Source organism: Halichoerus grypus, chromosome 12 (genome assembly GCF_964656455.1).
Source record: "Halichoerus grypus chromosome 12, mHalGry1.hap1.1, whole genome shotgun sequence".
Classification (NCBI taxonomy): domain Eukaryota; kingdom Metazoa; phylum Chordata; class Mammalia; order Carnivora; family Phocidae; genus Halichoerus; species Halichoerus grypus.
Genome location: NC_135723.1, coordinates 35,336,513 through 35,356,897, shown reverse-complemented (window position 1 = coordinate 35,356,897; position 20,385 = coordinate 35,336,513). Strand labels below are relative to the sequence as shown.

Sequence of the window (20,385 nt, the reverse complement as noted above, 5' to 3'; positions counted from 1 at the left end):
TCCTCCATGCATTCAAATGTCATCCCAGACCATCAACCCACTTCAACTCAAACAGCCTCCTTTTATGCTCAGACACTTCTTAGAGCATCCGCAAACCACAAAGACTGTCTAGTGGGACTCAGCTGCTATCCTGGTATTAATAATACAATACAGTGCACTTAGGGCATAGACGATTCCCTCTGTATCCCAAATTCGTAAGAATCAACATTAAATGAAAGGGAAAAATAGAGCACCTGAACTGATTATAACTACTTGTTATATGTGACTGCTAACTTCATAATAGTTTGGCCAAGCATTCTAATAGATATCTTGCTTACTAGCCACATCACACCTTGTGCCCATTACTTATAAGAAAGCTTCATTCATATTATGCTGCTGGCTAAATAGTCCCTAAGAAATTAATTTGGGTTTTAAAAAGACAGAAGATGCAAGTTGCAGTGCCTTCCCCCACCCTCACTCCACAATTTGAAAGCTCATCTGACCTGGAAAATTGAATCACAAAAATATAGCTAATTTTTGAGCATCCATGGACTGATGAACCAATTTGTGGAGCATCACACCAGTTTCTTCTCTTTTAGCCATTTTGCTTTTAAAAACTTTCAGAGAAAGGAAAAAGAAAAGCAAGGGCAAAAAAACTATTATTATTTTTTTTTATTTAAAAATATGACTCTGGGGGCACCTGGGTGGCTCAGCGGTTAAGCGTCTGCCTTTGGCTCAGGTCATGATCCCAGGGTCCTGGAATCGAGCCCTGCATGGGCTCCCTGCTCAGTGGGAAGGCTGCTTCTCCCTCCCCCTCTCCCCCTGCTTGTGATCCCTCTCTTGCTGTGTCTCTCTCTGTCAAATAAATAAATAAAATCTTTTAAAAAAATATCACTCTGAATTCTGCTAATTTTAAGAAAAGCACACTGAAATAGTTAAAGGTAATGGAGCATCATGTATGTAAAAACAATGATTTAGAAAAACGTGTATACACACGTGTGTGTGTGTGTGTGTGTGCGTATGTGTATGAGAAAGAGAGTGAGAGGGAAGGATGGAGAGAAAATGAGTATGATAAAGCAAATGCAGTAAAATGCAAATACTGGGGGAAAGTAGGTGAAGGGTATCAGGACTTCTTTGCACTATTCTTGCAACTTTTCTAGAAGTCCGAAATTATGTCATTCTAAAAAAATACTTAAAAAAAATGCACCCTGGATGAAGCATGATATATTTAACTTTATTTTCATTCTGCTCTGTGACAATCCCAGGACATAATTAAGCAGACTTAGATAGTAAAGGCCTCCGAGTCCTTTGCTAATCCATTCACAGGGGTGGTGGTGGTGACGCAGGGTACAGATCAGAGGTGACCCAAGGAGAGGGAAAGGGGAGGGACAGAGAAGGGAGGGAGAGAAGAGAAGGGACAAGCATCCTTAGCCCACTATTTTGCATCAGAGTTTAGAGGAGATAATAGACTCTCTAGGGTGGAGGGAAGCTAAGGAAAGGGGGGTGGAGGTAGGGTGGGGAAAACTAAACCGCCAACATTCCAGCCTCTTCTCAATTGGGTGTTCATAACATGCATTGTGCATCTGTGGTTCACAGCACCGTCAATTTCCTGAATAAGATGTATTTTTTCATCTGCAGCAATGTAGGGGTAATGACAAAAACCAGGGATTCTTTCAGTTAAAATCTGTGAGGAACACTAAGGTTTGTTTCCTCCTCTGCTTGTTATTTCCACAACTATTGTCACCTGCATGAGACAACAGAGATAATAAAACTGTAGTCGTTTGAGAGGGAAAAAAAAAATCTGTAGGATCATGCAGAAAGTAAGTTCTTGCCGGAAAAAACCCAGAAAACTTCCTGCTGCTAAAGGAAAGCTACAACTAATACTTGCATTTCTTACACTGTGGTTAGTATTAATGAGTATTATCTCCTTTTGTGTCTACAGTTGAGAAAATGCAACATGGCTTAAAAAGACCTTTCGTCAAAAAAAAAAAAATCACACAATGAGGGTGCTGTCATGCCATTAAAATTGGAATTTCCCTCTGTACTTGTTCGATTTTGTTTTCCTTCATAGTGTACAGGCCAGGCAAGGTGCCTTCTGGCTATACTCTGGGCTTTGTAGAAGCTTCAGGGGCTGCTAAAGCCAGAACTCTCTCCTGAGGCGTTCCTTAAGAGAAGACTGGCCCCGTTCACAGCTCAGCTGACTGGATCAGGGCTCGGCGCTGGGCCCAAGGCAATCCAGTCAGACTGACACAACAGCCTAGCTCAAAGCTTTGCTTTCTGCTTCACGAGGATGCCTACACCAATCAGCGCTGCTCCTGCAGAAGGTTTGAATCCGAGTAAAAGAGCTCACTGAGAGGCTGTCCTGGAAATGGAGGGACGAAGGGAAATGACAATAAGCAGGATTCATGAATAAGCAGAAACAAGCCGGTGGAAGCCATGAGATGAAGAGGAGAGGGAAATGGTAGCAGAGGCACGGCCAGAAAAAGCAAGCCGCCATCATGTCACGCACCGAGGACAGCAAGAGCCATCCGCGTCGGCAGGAGCGGTTACCAGAGCTGAGCTGGTGGCTAAGGTGGTAGGCAAAGTAAGGCTCCTGCTGGATTCTGATGGACACCCAGTCTTCGTGAGGCCTGTCTATGCAGCTGCGTGGACCGTCGGCCTTGCTCTGCCTAATTTCCCGAAGCAACCTCAACAAAGACCACTGTTAACTGAAGAAACCTGACCGAGTCCACTCCCTCGTGGTCTCCCCGGCCCCACTGCACAGCTCTTCCTGTCATTCTCAACGATCTGTCTCTGTCCCTCGCACCCGGCCACCTGTCTTCTCAATGGAAGGTGTCCCTTCCTCACACAATTCAAGCTTCTCTTAGACGGCTATAATCCAGAATTGAAACATAGTTTTACTGATTGAATGCAGTTTTAATTTTCCCGATTCTTTTTTTAAAAAGGCAGGCAGGGGCAATGCGCTTCACCAGTGCCATCCAGTAGAGTGTTCTGTGATACTGGAAAGGTTCTGCATCTGCCCTGTCCCCAGTATGTGGCCATGAGTCATGTGTAGCTAATGAGCACTTGACATGGGGTTCTGCTACTGAGGAAACAAAATTCTAATTTAATTTTAATTAATTAAAAATTAAATGGAAAGAGCCACACGTGGCTAGTGGGTTACCCTGTTGGGAGAGCATAACTCTGCGCTATTCTTCCTTAAAAGAATATGGAAGGGAAGGAAAGGGATGGATTTTCCTAGTCTGTCTTTATCCAGTCCTGACCCAAATAAGTTGATTATTTTACTTCATAAATATACAGTTCTTGAATATTTACTGAAGATTCCATCATATGTGGTTCAAGGGCTACCTGCATTAACATCCTTTGGGGTCCTTCAAAGTGCAGATTCATGGACCCCAGGAACCTGCAGTTTTAAAAAACTCCCCAGGGCATGAGAACACCTGCTTTACTGAACATTCAGATAATGATGCCAGAGGGTCTTTCTTACCCCTGTATTCAGCAAAAGGAGTAGACAGAGTGATCATGCAGTTTCCGTCTCAATTCAGAATGACTGGAAAATTAAGCTCAGCGTAGGGGCGTGTTTGGAATTGCTATATGGAAATATAAGTGATACAAATGGATGTGGTATTTGATAGCTTCTGGTCTTCGGGAAAAATTTCAATGTACATTTCCAGGCTCTCTCAGACTTTAGGATGGTCTTACCCTTCAATGCTGGTAAAAAGAGTGGGGACAATCTATGAAAGCATTAGTCTACTAACATTTTTAGAGGATAACAACATGTAGGAAGCACAGTATTTTGATCATCCAGTGGCACCTACCCCATTTTTAACTTAGGTGGAGGCAGTTTTCTTCTCATTTAATTTGGTTATAAGACTCTGAACCAAAATTGCTTTCTGCTGCAAAGAAAAATGCTTCTCATTAGCTTTTCCACTAAGGCCACTTTTTGCAAATCCAGGATTATTAACTAAATAATTGAAGTGACCTTAGTATGCAAGTTTAGAAACAATTTGGCACTGAGGTATAGGAGGAAAGTTAGAACAGTTCTCCATCATTTCAAAAACAGAAGTGATTCAATGCATTTTTCATCCTGATTCTGTGCAACTCCCCAAAGAGAGACGGCTGAAATGCTAGATTACAGTGTTAGCCTCATTGGGCCCTCAACCTCTTTTCCACCCCTCTTCTTCCCAATTTCTCTAGGTTTTACAAAGAACTGGGAAGTTTGAGAAAAATTAAACATGCCACAGCTTGCTCTAAACAGTTAATTAATTCATCAACAACAAAATCAAAATCTAGGGAATTACATGTTTTTCTATACAAATGCTCTTATTTATGTAGACTTTTTGCTCTGTCATATCTACAATATAGACATTAATATTCAGCTATTGGTCAGAAGAAGTTCCACTGCACAGATGTATTAGGCCAATATATAGGCTGTACTATTTGATTTCTAAGATGGCCTCATTTGAGTGAAATTAAAAACCCACAAAGGTGAAAAATTAAAATGGTTTCTTTTTCTGCTGGCTGACAGAAAACTCTTAAAATCCAGCTTCCCTGTAGCTTTTCCGAGAAAAGAAAAACTTAGATGTTTCCTCACTATAATGTTGACTCAAGCTGAGGTATTTGGATTTGGAAGAAAGCAACATAAACTATAATATTAAAGCCTCAAAAATTGATGTGAAAAGGAGAAAACTCATAGAGAACATATTTATATTATTATCAAATAGTTCTAGAGGAAGGAGTTTGTATAACCTTAAATCTAGCTCAAAAAATATACTGCAAAGAAAACACATTTTTTTGTAAAAGCTTTCAAATATGGATGACTGAAGTTCTGAGCACCTCTTTTTATAAACCTTTTTTTAATTAGCAATTTCTGAGACCTTACGGGCACTGTTTCTGTCCAATCAGCTTCATTTGATTTTGCAAGGAGAAGCTGACCTGAAGCACCTTCTAGCAGCTTTGACTAGCTAGGTAGGCTCGGGTCAGAGATCTTAAAAGAGCAGAGAAGAAAAGACACACAGCCCTGTGACTGAAATTCAAGCTTGCTTGTGTGCTGGGCGCATGAGGCAGCACAAATACAGTCCATCTTTTGTTTTAACTGAATTGGCTTCGGGATTTCTGAAGCCAGGGGCCCTCATTATGGTAATGCAGGTTAAACACTTTAAAAAGCATATTCTACAAACCTCATGAATTAAACCTGTTCTCAGAACCAGGAGGTAACTCAGCCCACTCTTTGTGTGACCAACTGAAATTCAGAATGGGAGTACAAACACCAGGGAGGGAGTGAACTTGTGCTTCTAGGTAACTTTGTATCCAATGGGGGGAAATAACCTGAAGAATGAAGAATCTTACTGTTACATATGGAGCAGCGAGTCTATTAGTAACATTTTCTGACTGGCATTTACACACCATGTTTTACCTGGGGAGCTTTCACTTCCATCATTCATCCATCACCACCATATTCCTGAGAGGCCAAAATTGGCCCCCACGTTGATGTAGGCAACAGCAAAGTCCTCCACATAACTCAAGGTTTTGGCAAATCACCCCCAAGACAAGGTGGACAGTTTCATTTGTTCTTTTCACCATGGTGGCAATTCAGCCTATTAACATATCTCGTATTAAGAAGGAGAAGAAGGAAGAGGGGCTCTTGCAATACTGTCTATATCCTTCGATTCACTGGAACATTTAATTACTGAATATCCACATGAGCAAGGAACACATACGGGCTAGCAAATAAAAAGCCTTCCCCACAAAAAAGTGTGTTCTCCATTTGCTTCAGAGTTATGTTACATTATAAAATCTTAAAAAAAAAACAACAAAAAACCCCAGAAAGATATATATAGGCAGAAAATTCCCAAAAAACCCAGACGTTTCCATCTGGCAATAAAGACACAGCCTTTTCAGAAGCAGCTGTCTTCTGCTTGTTTCTGTGAAGCATCTGTGACTAGAACAGGCGACATGCAAGAGATTGCCTTGTTTAGATGACGCCTCCTATCTGCAGAATAGCAGAGGTCAAGGAATAGCACAGGGAAAAAAGAAAAGCATCATCATGATAAGGTCTGTACTAGGGCCCAGGGAAGAATCAGAAGTGGGCTGAGTAGCCCACACGGCAGCGGAGCTAAACGAGGGAGCGCGTGTTCTTTCCAAGGGAAGCAGCCACCATTCAGTTATACACACGAGATTCTGGCAGGGACGTGCGAGTGCAGCATTGCCAGAGTTGCTGATTTAAAAAAAAAAGCCAAGAATCCAGACTTTGTGTAAAATCTCTCCATTTTAAAATGAGAACAACTCATCTGAAAAATGGCATGGGCCCAATAAAGTAAATCTGTGACTTAGCTACGGCCCAAGGTTAACCTTTTTCTAACGTCAACGAAGAATATATGAGTAGTTAAAATGATCTGCTTATAACTGAAATGGTTTACGACTGCATAAATAAAATACAATTTTGGCTAGGATCCAGTAGGTACCTGAAAATATGACTAACTGTATTTTCCTCAGGAGAATCTGTGATGAATGCCATTATGAACACAAGAGATTCATAAGACTCATAGGGGAAAAAAAGGAATCTGAAATATTTCATTGAAAAGATCTATTCAATGTCTATTCATTATTACTTTCCAGGCAAAGTAGGTCACCTTACCTGTGCTTTCTTGAGAATGCTGTGCTCATCAGTGCTTGCTATTTGATAGACTTTTGCCATAACTATTGTTTTTCCCAAAGGCCCGCATGCTTTCTCCAGCTTCTGGCTGCAATCTTACATTTGGGACGGTAAAAATAGAAGACACTGTGGACAGAATAAAGAGTTTCCATTTATATATTTATAGATTATTTATAATCTTTCCTTGTAAAACATGGAGACTGAGATGCAATTCCAGATATCCAGCCCATAAAACATCATGGTATGTGTTGGTCTCTGAAATGTCAAGTGGTAACAGCCACACATTGACACAGATTTCTATACACATCTAACAGCACGGTCTGCCTTCCCTTCAGAACCACAGGGCGGTTGATATTCGTGCTCGTATTTCTCTGATCTAGAACAACGAACTTGGGTTGGAAACAACATATCTTACACTTCCTTCACGCCATTCTTTCATTTGTTCACCGGAGAAATATTTATGGAGCCTACACTGTTCTAGGTATTTTGGAATCCTGTAGCGTATAAACCAGAATGAAAAGAAATCCCTGTTCTTGTGGATTCCATTCGGGGGAGACAGATGATAAACAATCAAAAAATATATGAACTAGCAGTAAGTCTTATGAAGAAAAATAAAGCAGGGAAGAGAAACTGGAAATGCTGCGGTGGAAGGAGGTCAGTGAAGGCTTTCTTTTCTTCTTCTTCTTCTTTTTTTTTTTTAAGTAGGCGCCACACCCAGCATGGAGCCCAGGGCGGGGCTTGAACTCACAACGCTGAGATCAAGATGGGAGCTGAAATCAAGAGTCGGACGCTTAACTGACTGAGCCAGCCAGACGCCCCTAGAGCTTTCTGGATAAGGGACATCTGAGCAGAGACCCAAGGAGGTGAGAGAGCAAGCCAGGCACAAATCTAGCAAGCACAAACGACAGGAAGAGGAAACAGCAAGGGCTGACACCAAGGAGCAAGATGAGAAGCAGGCAAAACGGAAGACTACTGTAAAACGCAGGTGAGAGAAGACGGGGAGCACCGTGGGGCAGGGTGATAGCAGTGAAGAAGTGAGGAGTGGTGTGTCCTCGATCTATTTGGAAGGGAGCGCCAACAGGGTCTGTGGAAGAACTGGGGTTGAGTGTGACAAAAGAAGAGGCATAGAGGACAGCTTCCATCAGTGGGAAGAACGATGCTGCCATTTATTGACAAGGGGGAGAGGACAGATGGAGCAAGCCTGGGGGGAAAGATCAGTTCGGTTTTGGTGATATTAAGTTCAAGATGCCTACTAGAGGGCCAAATGCAGATGCCAAATAGCCAGTTGAATATGCAAGTCTGGAGTCAGGGAAGGTGGGACTGGAGACAGAAATTTAGAAGCTGTCAATGTATAAATGATACCTAAAATCATGAGACTGAATGAGATCACGGAGGCTCTGGGGAGCGTATGTAGATAGAAAGGCCTGAGGATTATGCGCTAGAGCACTCTAAAAGTGAGAGGGCTGGCAGATGAGGAGAAATCCACAAAGAAGTCTGAAGAGGAGAGTTTAGGGTAGCAATAGGAAAGCCGTGGGAGTGTTCTGTCCTGGAATCCAAGGGAAGGAAGCGTTACTAGGAAGTGATAATGGACAGTTGTGTTGAATTCTGTTGATGGATCTAGATGAAGGCTGGGGAAAGACCAATGGACAGAGACTTTGAGAACAACAGTTCCAGAGCCTTGTGCATGAAAGCCTTGTTTAAAAGGACTCACGAGAGAATGGAAGTCTAGGAACTAGCTGAAAGCAGTAAATATATGTGAACTGGGTGTGTTTGTTTTATTTTTAAGAAGACGGTGTGAGGCTACATTAATGGCTATAATGTTGTTTTAAGATAATATACAGGATGTATATAGGAATGAGTAGGAAAACTCACAAACATCAGAGCTGGAAAGGTCCTTAGGGATCACTGTGTCTCTAATTGAGAAATCAGGAACCCACTGAGATCAAGGCACTTGCCCAAAGCTGCCCGGCTAGCTCCCAGTGGGGCTGAAGCTAGAATCCAGGTGGTCTGATTCCCAGTCCGGTGCTCCACACACTGTACCAATTTGTTGCCCTTCTTTTACTGCAGATCTGAGTTTTGTGAATTAGCAAATGAATGTAATAAAATCAAGGACTCTGTGCTATGAAGTGTATTTTGTTCATTTACTTTGACAAGGGTAGTTCAACTTCAATAATTTATGTAACTTGATAGTATACACAGGAGAATGCCCTGTGGTGTATTTCGGAAAAGTAATGAATTTCTTCTAAATCAGCCCTCCATTTACTTCCCTGCAATTAAATTTCTGTGAAGAAGTGGGGCAAGGCTGTTGGGGTTTCAGGACAGAGGGAGAATGACAGGCTGCCACCAGAATTAGCCAGCTTTAACTACCAGATCCCCAGGTATCACTATTCTTGCTTGATGAATGTGTAATTCCCCCTTTGGTGGTACACTAACACATCACTTCTAAATTTTGGTATTATGTAAACTAGTGAGATTTTAAGGGGCGGTATATTAAAGAAAGATATTATATTGTTAAATGTTCTTCCAAAGCAAAGAAGAGTCTGACATAAGCATACAACTTCATTTTTATACCGATCCACGGAACAACCGCAGTGCTTTGTGTAACCGGGATTGTAACGACACCTGATACCCTTCTTCTCACAGAGTCGGATATATTAAAGTAGGCCAAGAAGGCTCAAGCCCACTTTTAATTTATTTTTGTTCCAATTTTCTCCTTTTAACCTGGTTTTGCTTTCTGCTTGCATACGTGTTTTCCTTTTGTGGATATTCTTTTTAAAACTCTATAAACTATCTTTAAGAATGTAAGCACTATGGACTGAATTGCATTCCTCCCAAATTCATATGTTGAAACCTTAAGCCCCAGTGTGATGGTATGTGGAGACGGAGTCTTTGGGTAGTAATTCGAGTTGGAGGAGGTTGTGGGGGGGGCACATGATAAGATTAGGGGCTTTATAAAGAGGAAGAGAGAGGGAGAGACTGTTCTCTCTGCCTGTGTGAGGATATAGCTAGGTGGCTTTCTGCAAGCCAGGGAGAGGCTTCACCAGGAACAAAATCTGCCAGTACCTCCATCTTGGACATCCTAGCCTCCAGAACTAAGAGAAATAAATGCTAGTTGTTTAAGCCCCCACAGGCTAAGGTATATTTTGTTATAGCAGCCTGAGCAGACTAATACAGTGAGGTTCCTGGATTTGATGAATCTAAACCAATACTTCGTTGCTTAAGACAATCCATTTTATTCATTCATTCATTCATTCATTCATTCATTTTTAAGTCAATCCATTTATTGGTTCTGCAACACTTCTTCTCAGGTGGACCTCTTTCCAAATCTTCTTGTTAAAGGAAGCACATGAGGATATCACCCTCGCTGCTGCCATTTGCCAGGTGGTGAACTTTTATCAGACTCCATACTAACGGGAAATGTAATTTGAATAATTTCTAAATATAGTCTGCAGAATATTAACCTAGATAACAGAGTCCCCGGAAGAAGTCATTTCACCTAAAAGAACTAGTTCTCAAAGTATCCGAAGTCTAGGAATTTTGTTTTGTAAACATGTTTACAAGGACTAGCACGTTGTTCTAAATGGAAATGACTCCAGTATTTGATACCAGGATTGTCCTTTCTTGGGACTGGATTTATGCCTCATAATGATTATCTGTTAGACACAGAAATAGCATTTCTGTAACTCAAAATTGTTACCGGAGGCATTTAGCAGAATCTTGCTTTAAAAATATAATGATTTTTCATCTTTATTCTCCCCCCTTCAAAAGGTTTCACTGCTCCTGATGTTTAACGTTAATGCAAAGACGTGTTTCTGCCAATGAATATCGCCTTATGGTTATGCTTCTGCAAATAGCCTGCTGTGAGCTGATAAAGGGATTAATGCAGCCAAAATTCTTAATCTGTGAAATTACAAATTAAATTCTCATATTAAAAATACCACCCTGAGGTATTTTTTGTGGTTTTAATTCCCCTCTGGTGTTCTGCATACATTGTGCTTGTTAATGACGGGGACAAGGCTGTCTCCGGCGGCAGCCTGCTGCTGAGTGATAATGTGTAGGCATTTACTTCCTGATAGAAACTGGATTTAACCACTGGCTGATAAACTAAGTGGCAAGTGGGTAATAAGTCCATATTAACAGAAAAGTACTACCACAGAATTCAGAATTCGTAGACCATCAAAATCCTGGCTTAAACTCAATCATCGAATCAGATGGGATTGAGATGTCACCAAGGAGGAGTGATATCAAGTTACAAGTTATACTAAATGGGAAAACAAACCATACGTTTGAATTTGATGAGCCATAAACTAATGAGCCCATTTGTATCTTTTTTTTTTTCCAGTATAGAAAGATGTGCCACTAATTCATTATTTTTCCACAGAAATTTCATCTTTAATTTAAAAAAAAAAAAAAATGGGAAGAGCTGTCATGATGGTCAACGGGTAGACTTTTAGAAAGAAAGGAGGGCAGAATATAGAATAAATATTGGTTAGGAATATGTAAAATGTTAAAGAAGATTTACTAAGCATAAGGGGGAGTAGTGAGTAGTGGCTTAATATATCTATAGACAGTTTAGGATAAAAAGAAATTCAAATTAAATGTAGGATATCAAAAAAGATTTAGGGTTGAAATATGCAAGAGGAGTTGTTACTTGGGACTCAGCTACAAAATAAAGGGGTCCTGTTGTCAAGGAGAATCTAATACTACAATGGGGGGAAAGCCTAAAGTCCAAGAGATTAAAGAAATAACTTTCTGTATGTCTACAGTAAATGTATACCCAAGGATTAATAAATATATTATAAATACCTATGCATGTAGGCAGTATATTAATTTTTAAGGTAGTTAGAAAAGAGTATGAGAAGGAATATTTCAAATTGGCATTTGGAAAGAACACATCACCATTGAACCAAAATGTTCTTACTGCAATAGTGTCTTGCAAAATTTCACAAGAATTCTGTTTCACACTTTGGAAGAAAGATGAGATCCTCCCAGCCATAAATCTCCCAAATATTTAAAATATAATTGAAAAAGGCTGTGTAAATACGAACGCTTTTGTAAAAACAAAACAAAAACCCACCCAGGAATGTGTTTTGTTTTAAAAGATCCAGAGAAGCGCTGTCTGTATGAATACCAGGAGCATTCGTAGTTGAAATGAATTACAAGTCTTCGGTTCTTACATGTCAATTCAGTGCATTAGCCAATTGCCAACTCTGCTCGTCAGCTCACTGCATAGCAGCCCTTTTTAACATTATTGTTACAACCAAGATGGTCTCTGAGAATCAAACAAAAATGAATCATTTCTTCTCTGTGTACTGCAGCCAGTTAAAAAGTACTGCATGCATAAAGCACTAAATATGTAAATCATATTTTCCTTTTCCTTTATGACTGCTCAGATCATTCTTCTGGACACAAACATAATCAAATACAAAGACATGCAGTTGCAGACTGCAGAGCAGAGATAGCAAAAAAGGAATCCATTTTCTTTTTCTGCCTGGTAAGCTAGCAATCGGATGGCAGGATTCCACTAAATATATACACACATGACTCCCTTTTCCTCATTCTCTCTCTCTCTCACTGGGTCTCCCCCCACCCCCGTCTACAGATGCACACACATATATATGTGTACATGTAATGCACATACAACCATACATAATCTTACATATGCACATATAAAAACATATGACTCCTCCTACAAGTACGTTACACACAGGCACTAAAATGATATGCCTGCTTTGATTGGATGTCTCAGATCTGTCATACTCACTATCGGTCAGTTCCCATAGCCGTGGGGGCAGGTCACTAAAATACTCATGGCTCAAGGCAGCCTGTGCTGATAGTCTGTTCTTTGGGGAACACTGTAAGAGCTTGGAGGCCAGATCCTCTGCATAATTCACATAGCTGAGCCTGAAAACACAAGCAAAAAAGAGAAATCAGACCAAACAAGAAAATCCACTGAATAAGACATAAAGCTCACCTAATTTTTCCGGACCTATTTATTCTTGGCCAAAACCGAGTTAAATTACCTGCTGAAAATAAACAGAAGCAGAATTCACTTTGTTTCTTGGGGCATCTGTTAATCTAAACTAGCTTTTATACTCTTGATATCCTCATCTCATTGATTGAAAATATTTCTACTCTAAGCAAAAGGTTGATACTTTCAGGATAGAACAAGGTCCCGAGGTAGAGAAAATTTCAGGAGATAATTCATCAAATAGTTACCAGAATTTGTTCATAGAATCTACCTATTGCATACACATCTGGATACATTTATAAGAAAATTAATACAAAATAACTAGGAGAATTAAAATAAAACTACTATTACGTTCTCTAGTTACTGAAGTTACTTTTCCTCTAAGAATTTATATTTTCTTACATTGAATATAAAATTATTGGCATAAGTACGCCATCAAATATCAGCAATCATGCTATTAACATGCAGGTTAACAAAGGGAATGTGTATAACCCATATGGGGCTGAATTAATTCAAGATGACCATTGAAACAATAGATAGAAAATATGTGTCTCAAGATTACCAACAAAGCAGAGAAGTCAAATCTCCCATGGGGTACAACTTTCAAATGCAGATCAGACCACACAGTCCAGCCCAGCCTTACTTCTTGTAGAATCTCTGTTTCATTGCTCAGCACAATTAAACCCAGATAACTAACATAAACATAATAGAAGTATTCCTGATAATGGCTGCCATTTATGGGTCGTCAAACACGTGTCAGGCACCTTCCTAGGCACTTTCCACACAATGCTCATATTTATTTAGTCTGACAAGGGAACTCTGTCTCCATCTAATAGCAGTGCAAGCTAAGCGGGAGTCGGGAGTCGGAGAAAGGTGTGGACTGCTCAATTAGCAGGTTTAATTGCTAAATTAAAGCAATTTTTTAGCATTTAAACCCATCTAGAATTACTTGACTCTAAAGTGGTTTGCATTTGTTATCCTCTCAGATAATTTCTAAAGGCAACCCATGGATTCCTGAGTTTCTGCAACAAGCGCAGTAAGGACACTGACTCAGAGAGAGCTAGAGAGTGTGAAGGCAAGTTGTATCTGCTGATGAGTATTTTTTCAAAGTCTTGAAGCTACTAAACACACAGCCAATGAATTTTCCTCAATAACCAACAATTCACCCGCTTCCCATACTCAAGCAGCTCTTCAGCATTGATTTAAAATTGTTATGGCACAGGGGAGGACTGGGAATGAGGAAGAGGAAAGGAGGTAACGAATTTGGATAGAGGAAGAAACAGGGAAGGAGCAAAGAAAAATACTACTCTGAAGACCCCACCTATGAGGCCTCTCTAGGTCTTCATATGTGAAGGTCTCATAGATGGGTTCAGTATTTGGCTGTCGTAGTGGCTGTTTTTTTGTTTTTTTAAACTGATCGATCAGTGGATTGGTTTTAAATGTCTCTGCCAGGCAAAGACAAATTTGTGCATAGGAAAAGGAGGCATTCTCAAAATTCTCTATAGTTTTTTTTTTTTCCTTCTTTCCTTTAAGAGGCGCCAGGGCCATCCAAATTATTGCTGCCTCTTCCTAAGACTCCCATTATTATAAACTTTTCATTAACATCTTTTAAAATACCAAATGCAAAGTTCGAGATAGGTAGACTTCATGGTAAAAACTGCACTTCTATTGAATGTACAGTTTATATGTAATCATGGTGAACACGATCATTGGTATCAGTCTGACACAGCTTTGATGAAACAACACCAGCGCCAGACTGAGGCTACAGCTGAGTTATCGGCTTGATTCTGTACAAGAGCGATGAACCACCTATGTCCGCAGTCCCTCTGGCTCCAAGGAGCCACAAATCACACGCTGCATAGTTGCTGATCACATTCCGACTAAATATAAGGAATTAGCCAATATAAGACAACCTCATTTCTCCTCCCTCCACATGACTAATGTCAAACTTTAATGGTGATGAAATAATCAAATGCTTGTGATATTCAGGATATATATAAAAATATTTTCATTATTACACAATTTTAATTTAGAAAGTCTATTTCTTCACTTGCATTTCAAGAACCACTTTTATTCCAACTGTCCACATTTTCAACAGCAGGGTCTTTGTCATTACCAGAACCACTTTTTGAGTTCATCCGAGTTGTTTGAGATAGGACACTTCCAGGATATCTTATTTGGGCATTTTATCCCAAAGCATAAGTGCATTTTATCAGAATGCTAGAATGATTGTGGTTGTTTTCAGTCTCTCATGGTGATGATCTATTTAAAAATCTTCCCTTGTAATTCGTTAATTTTTGTTTTATATATTCTAAAGCCGGGTAATTCAACGTGTAACAGTTTAGCACTTTTATCTTTTCCTGATAAACTTAGTCTTCAATCTCTCAGCAGCAACCTTCTTTATTTTCAATAAGGCTTTTGGGCTAAAAGTCATTTTTTCCCCTCATATTAATTTAATGACATCAGCTTTCTTTTGCTTGGTACTTGCCTGGCATACCTTTGTCATCCTCTTACTTTTAATGTTTCATGTCCATAATTTTAAGGTCTCTTTCACAAATATTATATAGCTGGATTTAATAGTTACCCAAGGAGAAAATTTAGTCCACTTACATATTGTGACTACTGGTATGTTTGGATTTACTGTTAACATTTTAATACTGCATTCTGTTTTGTCCTTCATCTTTTTTTCTCTTTTCCTGCCTTCTTTTAAATTGAATTTTAAAATCAAACATTTCCATCTTCTGTTTTAGAAGTTATAAATTCTATTTCCATCTGTTTAATGATTACTCTTAACTTTTTCTTTCTTTCTTTTTTTCCATTTCAGTATTTATTTAAATGTTTAAATTCCTGCACTAAGTTTTTACAAGCTGATGGACATTTACAAATTATTTTTCCCAAAGAACTAGAATCATACATTCCAGAAATTATAAATATATGATTGAACACTGATACACAGTACCACCTTATCAATTATATGACAAATTATCAAGTATACAAATATTAAGTTACACAGATCAACAGGAAAACAAAATATTAGACACCTACTCAATTCATTAGCAGAAACTAACTTCTCTTTTTGCAATTAAGATTGGGAGAGAAGGAAAAAATTCACACTTTTATCAACAATGGTTGGCAAACAACTTCCAATAAAAATAGGAAAAAATTACAAACTTTCAGAAATTTTATGATTAAGAATTATTTGAGCTACAAGAACAAAGCATGTCTATCTTAAAAACAAATATTTACTAACAGGTACATTCAGTACATCCTACAGGACATTTTGCTAAAAGTACTTAATAGCTCACTCCCACATTTTTCCACCCTCTCTTTTAACTTGCACCCCAAAGTGCAAACATTCAATTAACTTTAAGATGTTTTTGTCTGGAAATGTTAAAGATATGTGCTTCTGTTACAATGTGGATTTTACATGAACTTTTCAACCAGAGGTTTGTGATTTTCACAATGGAGGTTTTCATAATAGCACAAAATGAGATTTATAGAAAGACATTAAAAAATCATTATCAGACTTGGCCAAAAGCCAACAAAATCAGTGGTTACACAAACCTGTTTTAAATGCGAGAGGTATAAACATAAAGTAGCAGGCAAATAGCCATACAGGTCCTACTATCAATGTTTGAAATGACTGAAGGGATAAACCATAGAAGATCTAGACTGTTTTTCACAGTTCCTGAATTTTAATTCTGTATGATATTAAAAACATACAAGTATTGTGGCTGGGTATTTCGGCACCCAATCTTTTTATATTTTTTATATATTGCTAAGATTCTGGCATGTGAATAGATTTGAAGAAGACTTATAACTCAATACTGAACGCTTCCTGGAAAGGTCAATTGATAAAAATGATAAGCACGTTTTAAATGCTGAACAGCAAGCATCTTTTGCTAAGTTTCCAAACAGCCTGATGATAATCCAAACACAGAGGCTGCAATTCTGCCAAGCTGGAGGCCTGATAGAACTGCTTATCAATACTCCTATGAAAGCTTCATTAGACTTCCCATTCGCCAAGCCTATGTGTTGGCTAATATGTATGATAAACCGGGTCCCGTCTTAAGCTCCATTTCTGAGACAATAGCATCAGGCAGCCCAGTTTTATTGACTGTAAGAGCAGTTTCTATGACTACTGGTAAAGATGAAGTGCAGCTGGATTTTAGGACAAGAGCTGCTTGCTTTTAAAAGCTCTACTCCAGGGGAGCCTGGGTGGCTCAGTCGTTAAGCGTCTGCCTTCGGCTCAGGTCATGATCCCGGGGTGCTGGGATCGAGCCCCACATCAGGCTCCCTGCTCTGCAGGAAGCCTGCTTCTCCCTCTCTCACTCCCCCTGCTTGTGTTCCCTCTCTCGCTGTGTCTCTTTATTTGACAGAGAGAGAGAGCACAAGCAGAGGGAGCAGTCAAATAAATAAAATCTTAAGAAAAAAAAAAAGCTCTACTCCACTTTCGTCTTCTAAACTTTCCTGCATCTTTATATCTCATCCCACCTTCAATTAATGTTAGGACAACAAGCATTAGAGCTCTCCCAAGACCTACAACATGATGACAGTGACAAAACAACTAGGTTCTTAAAGAAACTTCCTCTTTCCAAGACATAACGGGTCAACAGCCTGGCTGGATGGTAGCACATCACCATCAAATGGTCAGTCTGGAACCTAGACGCCGCCTTTCTCTGCAAGAGCAGTGTGGTAAGTTCCTTCACATATTCTTCCTATTGTGGTAATGCCACACTTTTTAAGTTATTTGGGGTCACACTGGATAGACTGTCCTGTGTACGACTTCACAAGAATTGGTCAGTTCATCTGAGCCATACTTAGTTAAAAAACACTCAATAGGATGATGAAAGAATTGAAAGAAAAATGAATACAGAATATAGAAGTGAGGTGAAGAAGCTGTAGTCTACTTCAATATACTACACTTGTAAGTCTCAGTGCTTTGAGCGAGACGTTGGGAGTAACGGGAAATGAAATGAACGCCCCAGCAAGGAGAGGCAACTCTACTCCAGTAATGAGGCAAGAGAAAGGAAGCTCCCCCAGGTTTAGCCCATCTAGGTCAGAATGCTTGTAAAATGCTTTCCTGATTTTAATTCCATCCTCCTGTGTCTTAGTTAACCCCTCTTATGGAGCTGCTTGGTGGAATAGTAATGAATTTCTATAGCTCACCTGTCTGTATAGGGGTCATGCTGTGTTCCCCACAAAAGTCTCCACTGCCCTTCAGAAACGTAATAAATATGTGACCAAGAACACCACAGAACCTCTCAATCTACAACCAGGTGTGTCCTCAGTTGGTTTTGTTTAGGGTTTTGTTTGTTTGTTTTACCGTCAAGGATATCAGAAGAAACTTCCACACTTTATACCTTCACCCTCAGTTCTCCTAGCGGATGGCTCCTTAACTTTTTAACATTTCACTTTAACTGCTTAAAGTTTAAACTGTAGCTTTACCTTCCCGCTGAACAATACAAGAACATTAGAACACTTCTGATGACACTAGTCCCATCTCTCAGACAGTATTGTCTCATATTTTATTCCTATTTTCTGTGCTTTTTATTTATTTAATTTATTTATTTTTAGAGGAGGGAGGGGCAGCGGGAGAGGGAGAGAGGGAATCTTAAGCAGGCTCCATGCTCAGAGCAGAGCCCGACGTGGGGCTCGATCTCACAACCCTGAGATCATGACCTGAGCTGAAATCAAGAGTCGGACACTTAACCAACTGAGCCACCCTGGCGCCCCTATTTTCTGTACTTTTTAAAAACACACATATTAAATGCTGCTGTAATTATTATTATTTAGATTTACCCATGTTTACTATTTATTTCATCACCTTTCTTCTCATGTTTCAGATGTTCCTTCTCTCCTTAGTTTTTTTTGTATCTGAAATACAAACTTCAGAAGTTCTCTCCATGACAAAAGAACATAGTGGCAAATTTTCTCCATTTTGTTTTCATACAGGGTAACAGTTTGGCTGGGGACAGAATTGTAGGTTCAAAGCACTTTCCCTTAACTCTGGAGATACTATTTCACAGGCTTCTGTTGTTGCCGCTGTTAGCTCTTCTCTTTCTCCTTTTACAATTGTAATGTAAGGTGTTCTTTTTTTTTTTTTAATTTTTTAAATTTATTTATTTGACAGAGAGAGACACAGCGAGAGGGGAACACAAGCAGGGGGAGTGGGAGAGGGAGAAGCAGGCTTCCCGCCGAGCAGGGAGCCCGATGCGGGGCTCGATCCCAGGACCCTGGGATCATGACCTGAGCCAAAGGCAGATGCCTACTGACTGAGCCACCCAGGGGCCCCAAGGTGTTCTTTTCATTTAACTTACTTGGTATTCAGTGTTTCCTGAATGTGAGGCTTCATGTCTTTCAACAATTTGGGGAAAAATCTCAGCCATTACTTTTCGAATACTGCCTATCCCCATTCTCTCTCTTCTCTCATTTTGTAACCACAACATAATGCCATCTTATTAAATTTTCCATGTCTTTACTTGTTCTTTCATCTTTTCCATCTGTTGCCCTCTGTGCTCCCCATTCTGAGTAATTACTTCAGAGCTATCTTCCAGTTCAACTAATTCTCTAATCAGCTGCATTAATATGCTTTTTTCCCCATTCATTTTGTTTTCGTAAGTTCTTTTTAAGTCTTTGACAAGTTTGTGTGTCCAATTTGGTTTCTTGTTTAAGTTTTAGATTTGATCTTTTCTTTCTTTACAACATTTTAAATATAGTTATGCTCTATGTCTCATAATTTCCAATATCTGAAATTCTGGGTGAGGGAGGAGGCCAATTTTGTTGTTGCTTTTGCGACTGACCCTCACTCACAGTGACTTTTTCTCAAATGTTTTACAATTCTGGATTGTGAGCTCATGCTTGGCTAATGTTAATGTGTGGGAATTCTGACTGGCCTGGGTTGAGAATATCTTTCCCCATAGGGATTTTCTTTTGTTTCTGTCAGGAGTCCTGGGGTTCTCTTAACAGCTAGGTGCTCTAAGTTCTTTCTGTTGGCTTCTGCAACCATGTGAGTGATGTAAATTTAAACCTAAAATTATAGAATTTTCAGGGGACTTTTTCAGCCCCATCCAGAGCCAAAGCCAACACAGTTGTCCTTGCCAGTCTCTTTTTGCTGGAAGCAGATTTTTTTTTTTCAGCCAGCCCGTTACTGAGGTAAAGTGCTTTGAGTGTCTTGACTATGTGAGGAATCTTGATTCCTATGCGGTGCCTTTCTTAGGCCGAAAGCATTGTGTCCTGACCCCAAGTGGATCCATGTTCCTTTTTTAGCAACACTTCAGGGCAGTGGCAACTTTAGCACTTCCTTATCACTCTGGTTTCTTCATTCTTGGTCCCTGAGAGATTTCACTTACTGTCTTCTTGGTTCAGTTATGCACATGCATTGGAAAGGATGTGCTTGTTGTACCTTCTCCAGCATTTTAGGTCAAGATTTGTGGTAGTAGAAGAGACTCTTTCCTCCCAAAAGTATATATTTATAATCTTCCTAATAAAATCAGATTTTATTTATTTGAGATAGAGAGAACAAGCAGGGAGAAGAGGGAGAAGCAGGCTCCCTGCCAAGCAGGGAGCCCAATGTGGGGCTCTATCCCAGGACCCTGGGATCATGACCCAAGCCAAAGATAGATGCTTAACAGACTGAGCCACCCTGGTGCCCCTAGGCTAAGGTTCTTTCACCACTCAACTTTATAGATGAGTCTCAAATGCATTATCTAAATGAAAGAAGCCAAAGGCTACACACTCAGTAATTCCATTTATATGACATTCTGGCAAAGACAAAATT

The 20,385-nt window shown here is 39.7% G+C and overlaps 1 protein-coding gene across 4 annotated transcripts in view; it reads right to left on the bottom strand.

Moving 5' to 3' along the window:
• The window catches only part of CDK14 (cyclin dependent kinase 14), a 543,473-nt gene that overhangs the window by 73,597 nt on the left and 449,491 nt on the right, over positions 1 to 20,385 (bottom strand). For all 4 annotated transcript variants that reach the window (XM_078059238.1, XM_078059237.1, XM_036071484.2 and 1 more), the window contains 2 exons: positions 12,399 to 12,538; positions 6,617 to 6,760 (listed from right to left, as the gene is read on the bottom strand). In XM_078059238.1, the coding sequence (XP_077915364.1) occupies positions 6,645 to 6,760; positions 12,399 to 12,538 (256 nt within the window). In that variant the 3' untranslated portion in view covers positions 6,617 to 6,644. The remainder of the gene's footprint in view (positions 1 to 6,616; positions 6,761 to 12,398; positions 12,539 to 20,385) is intronic.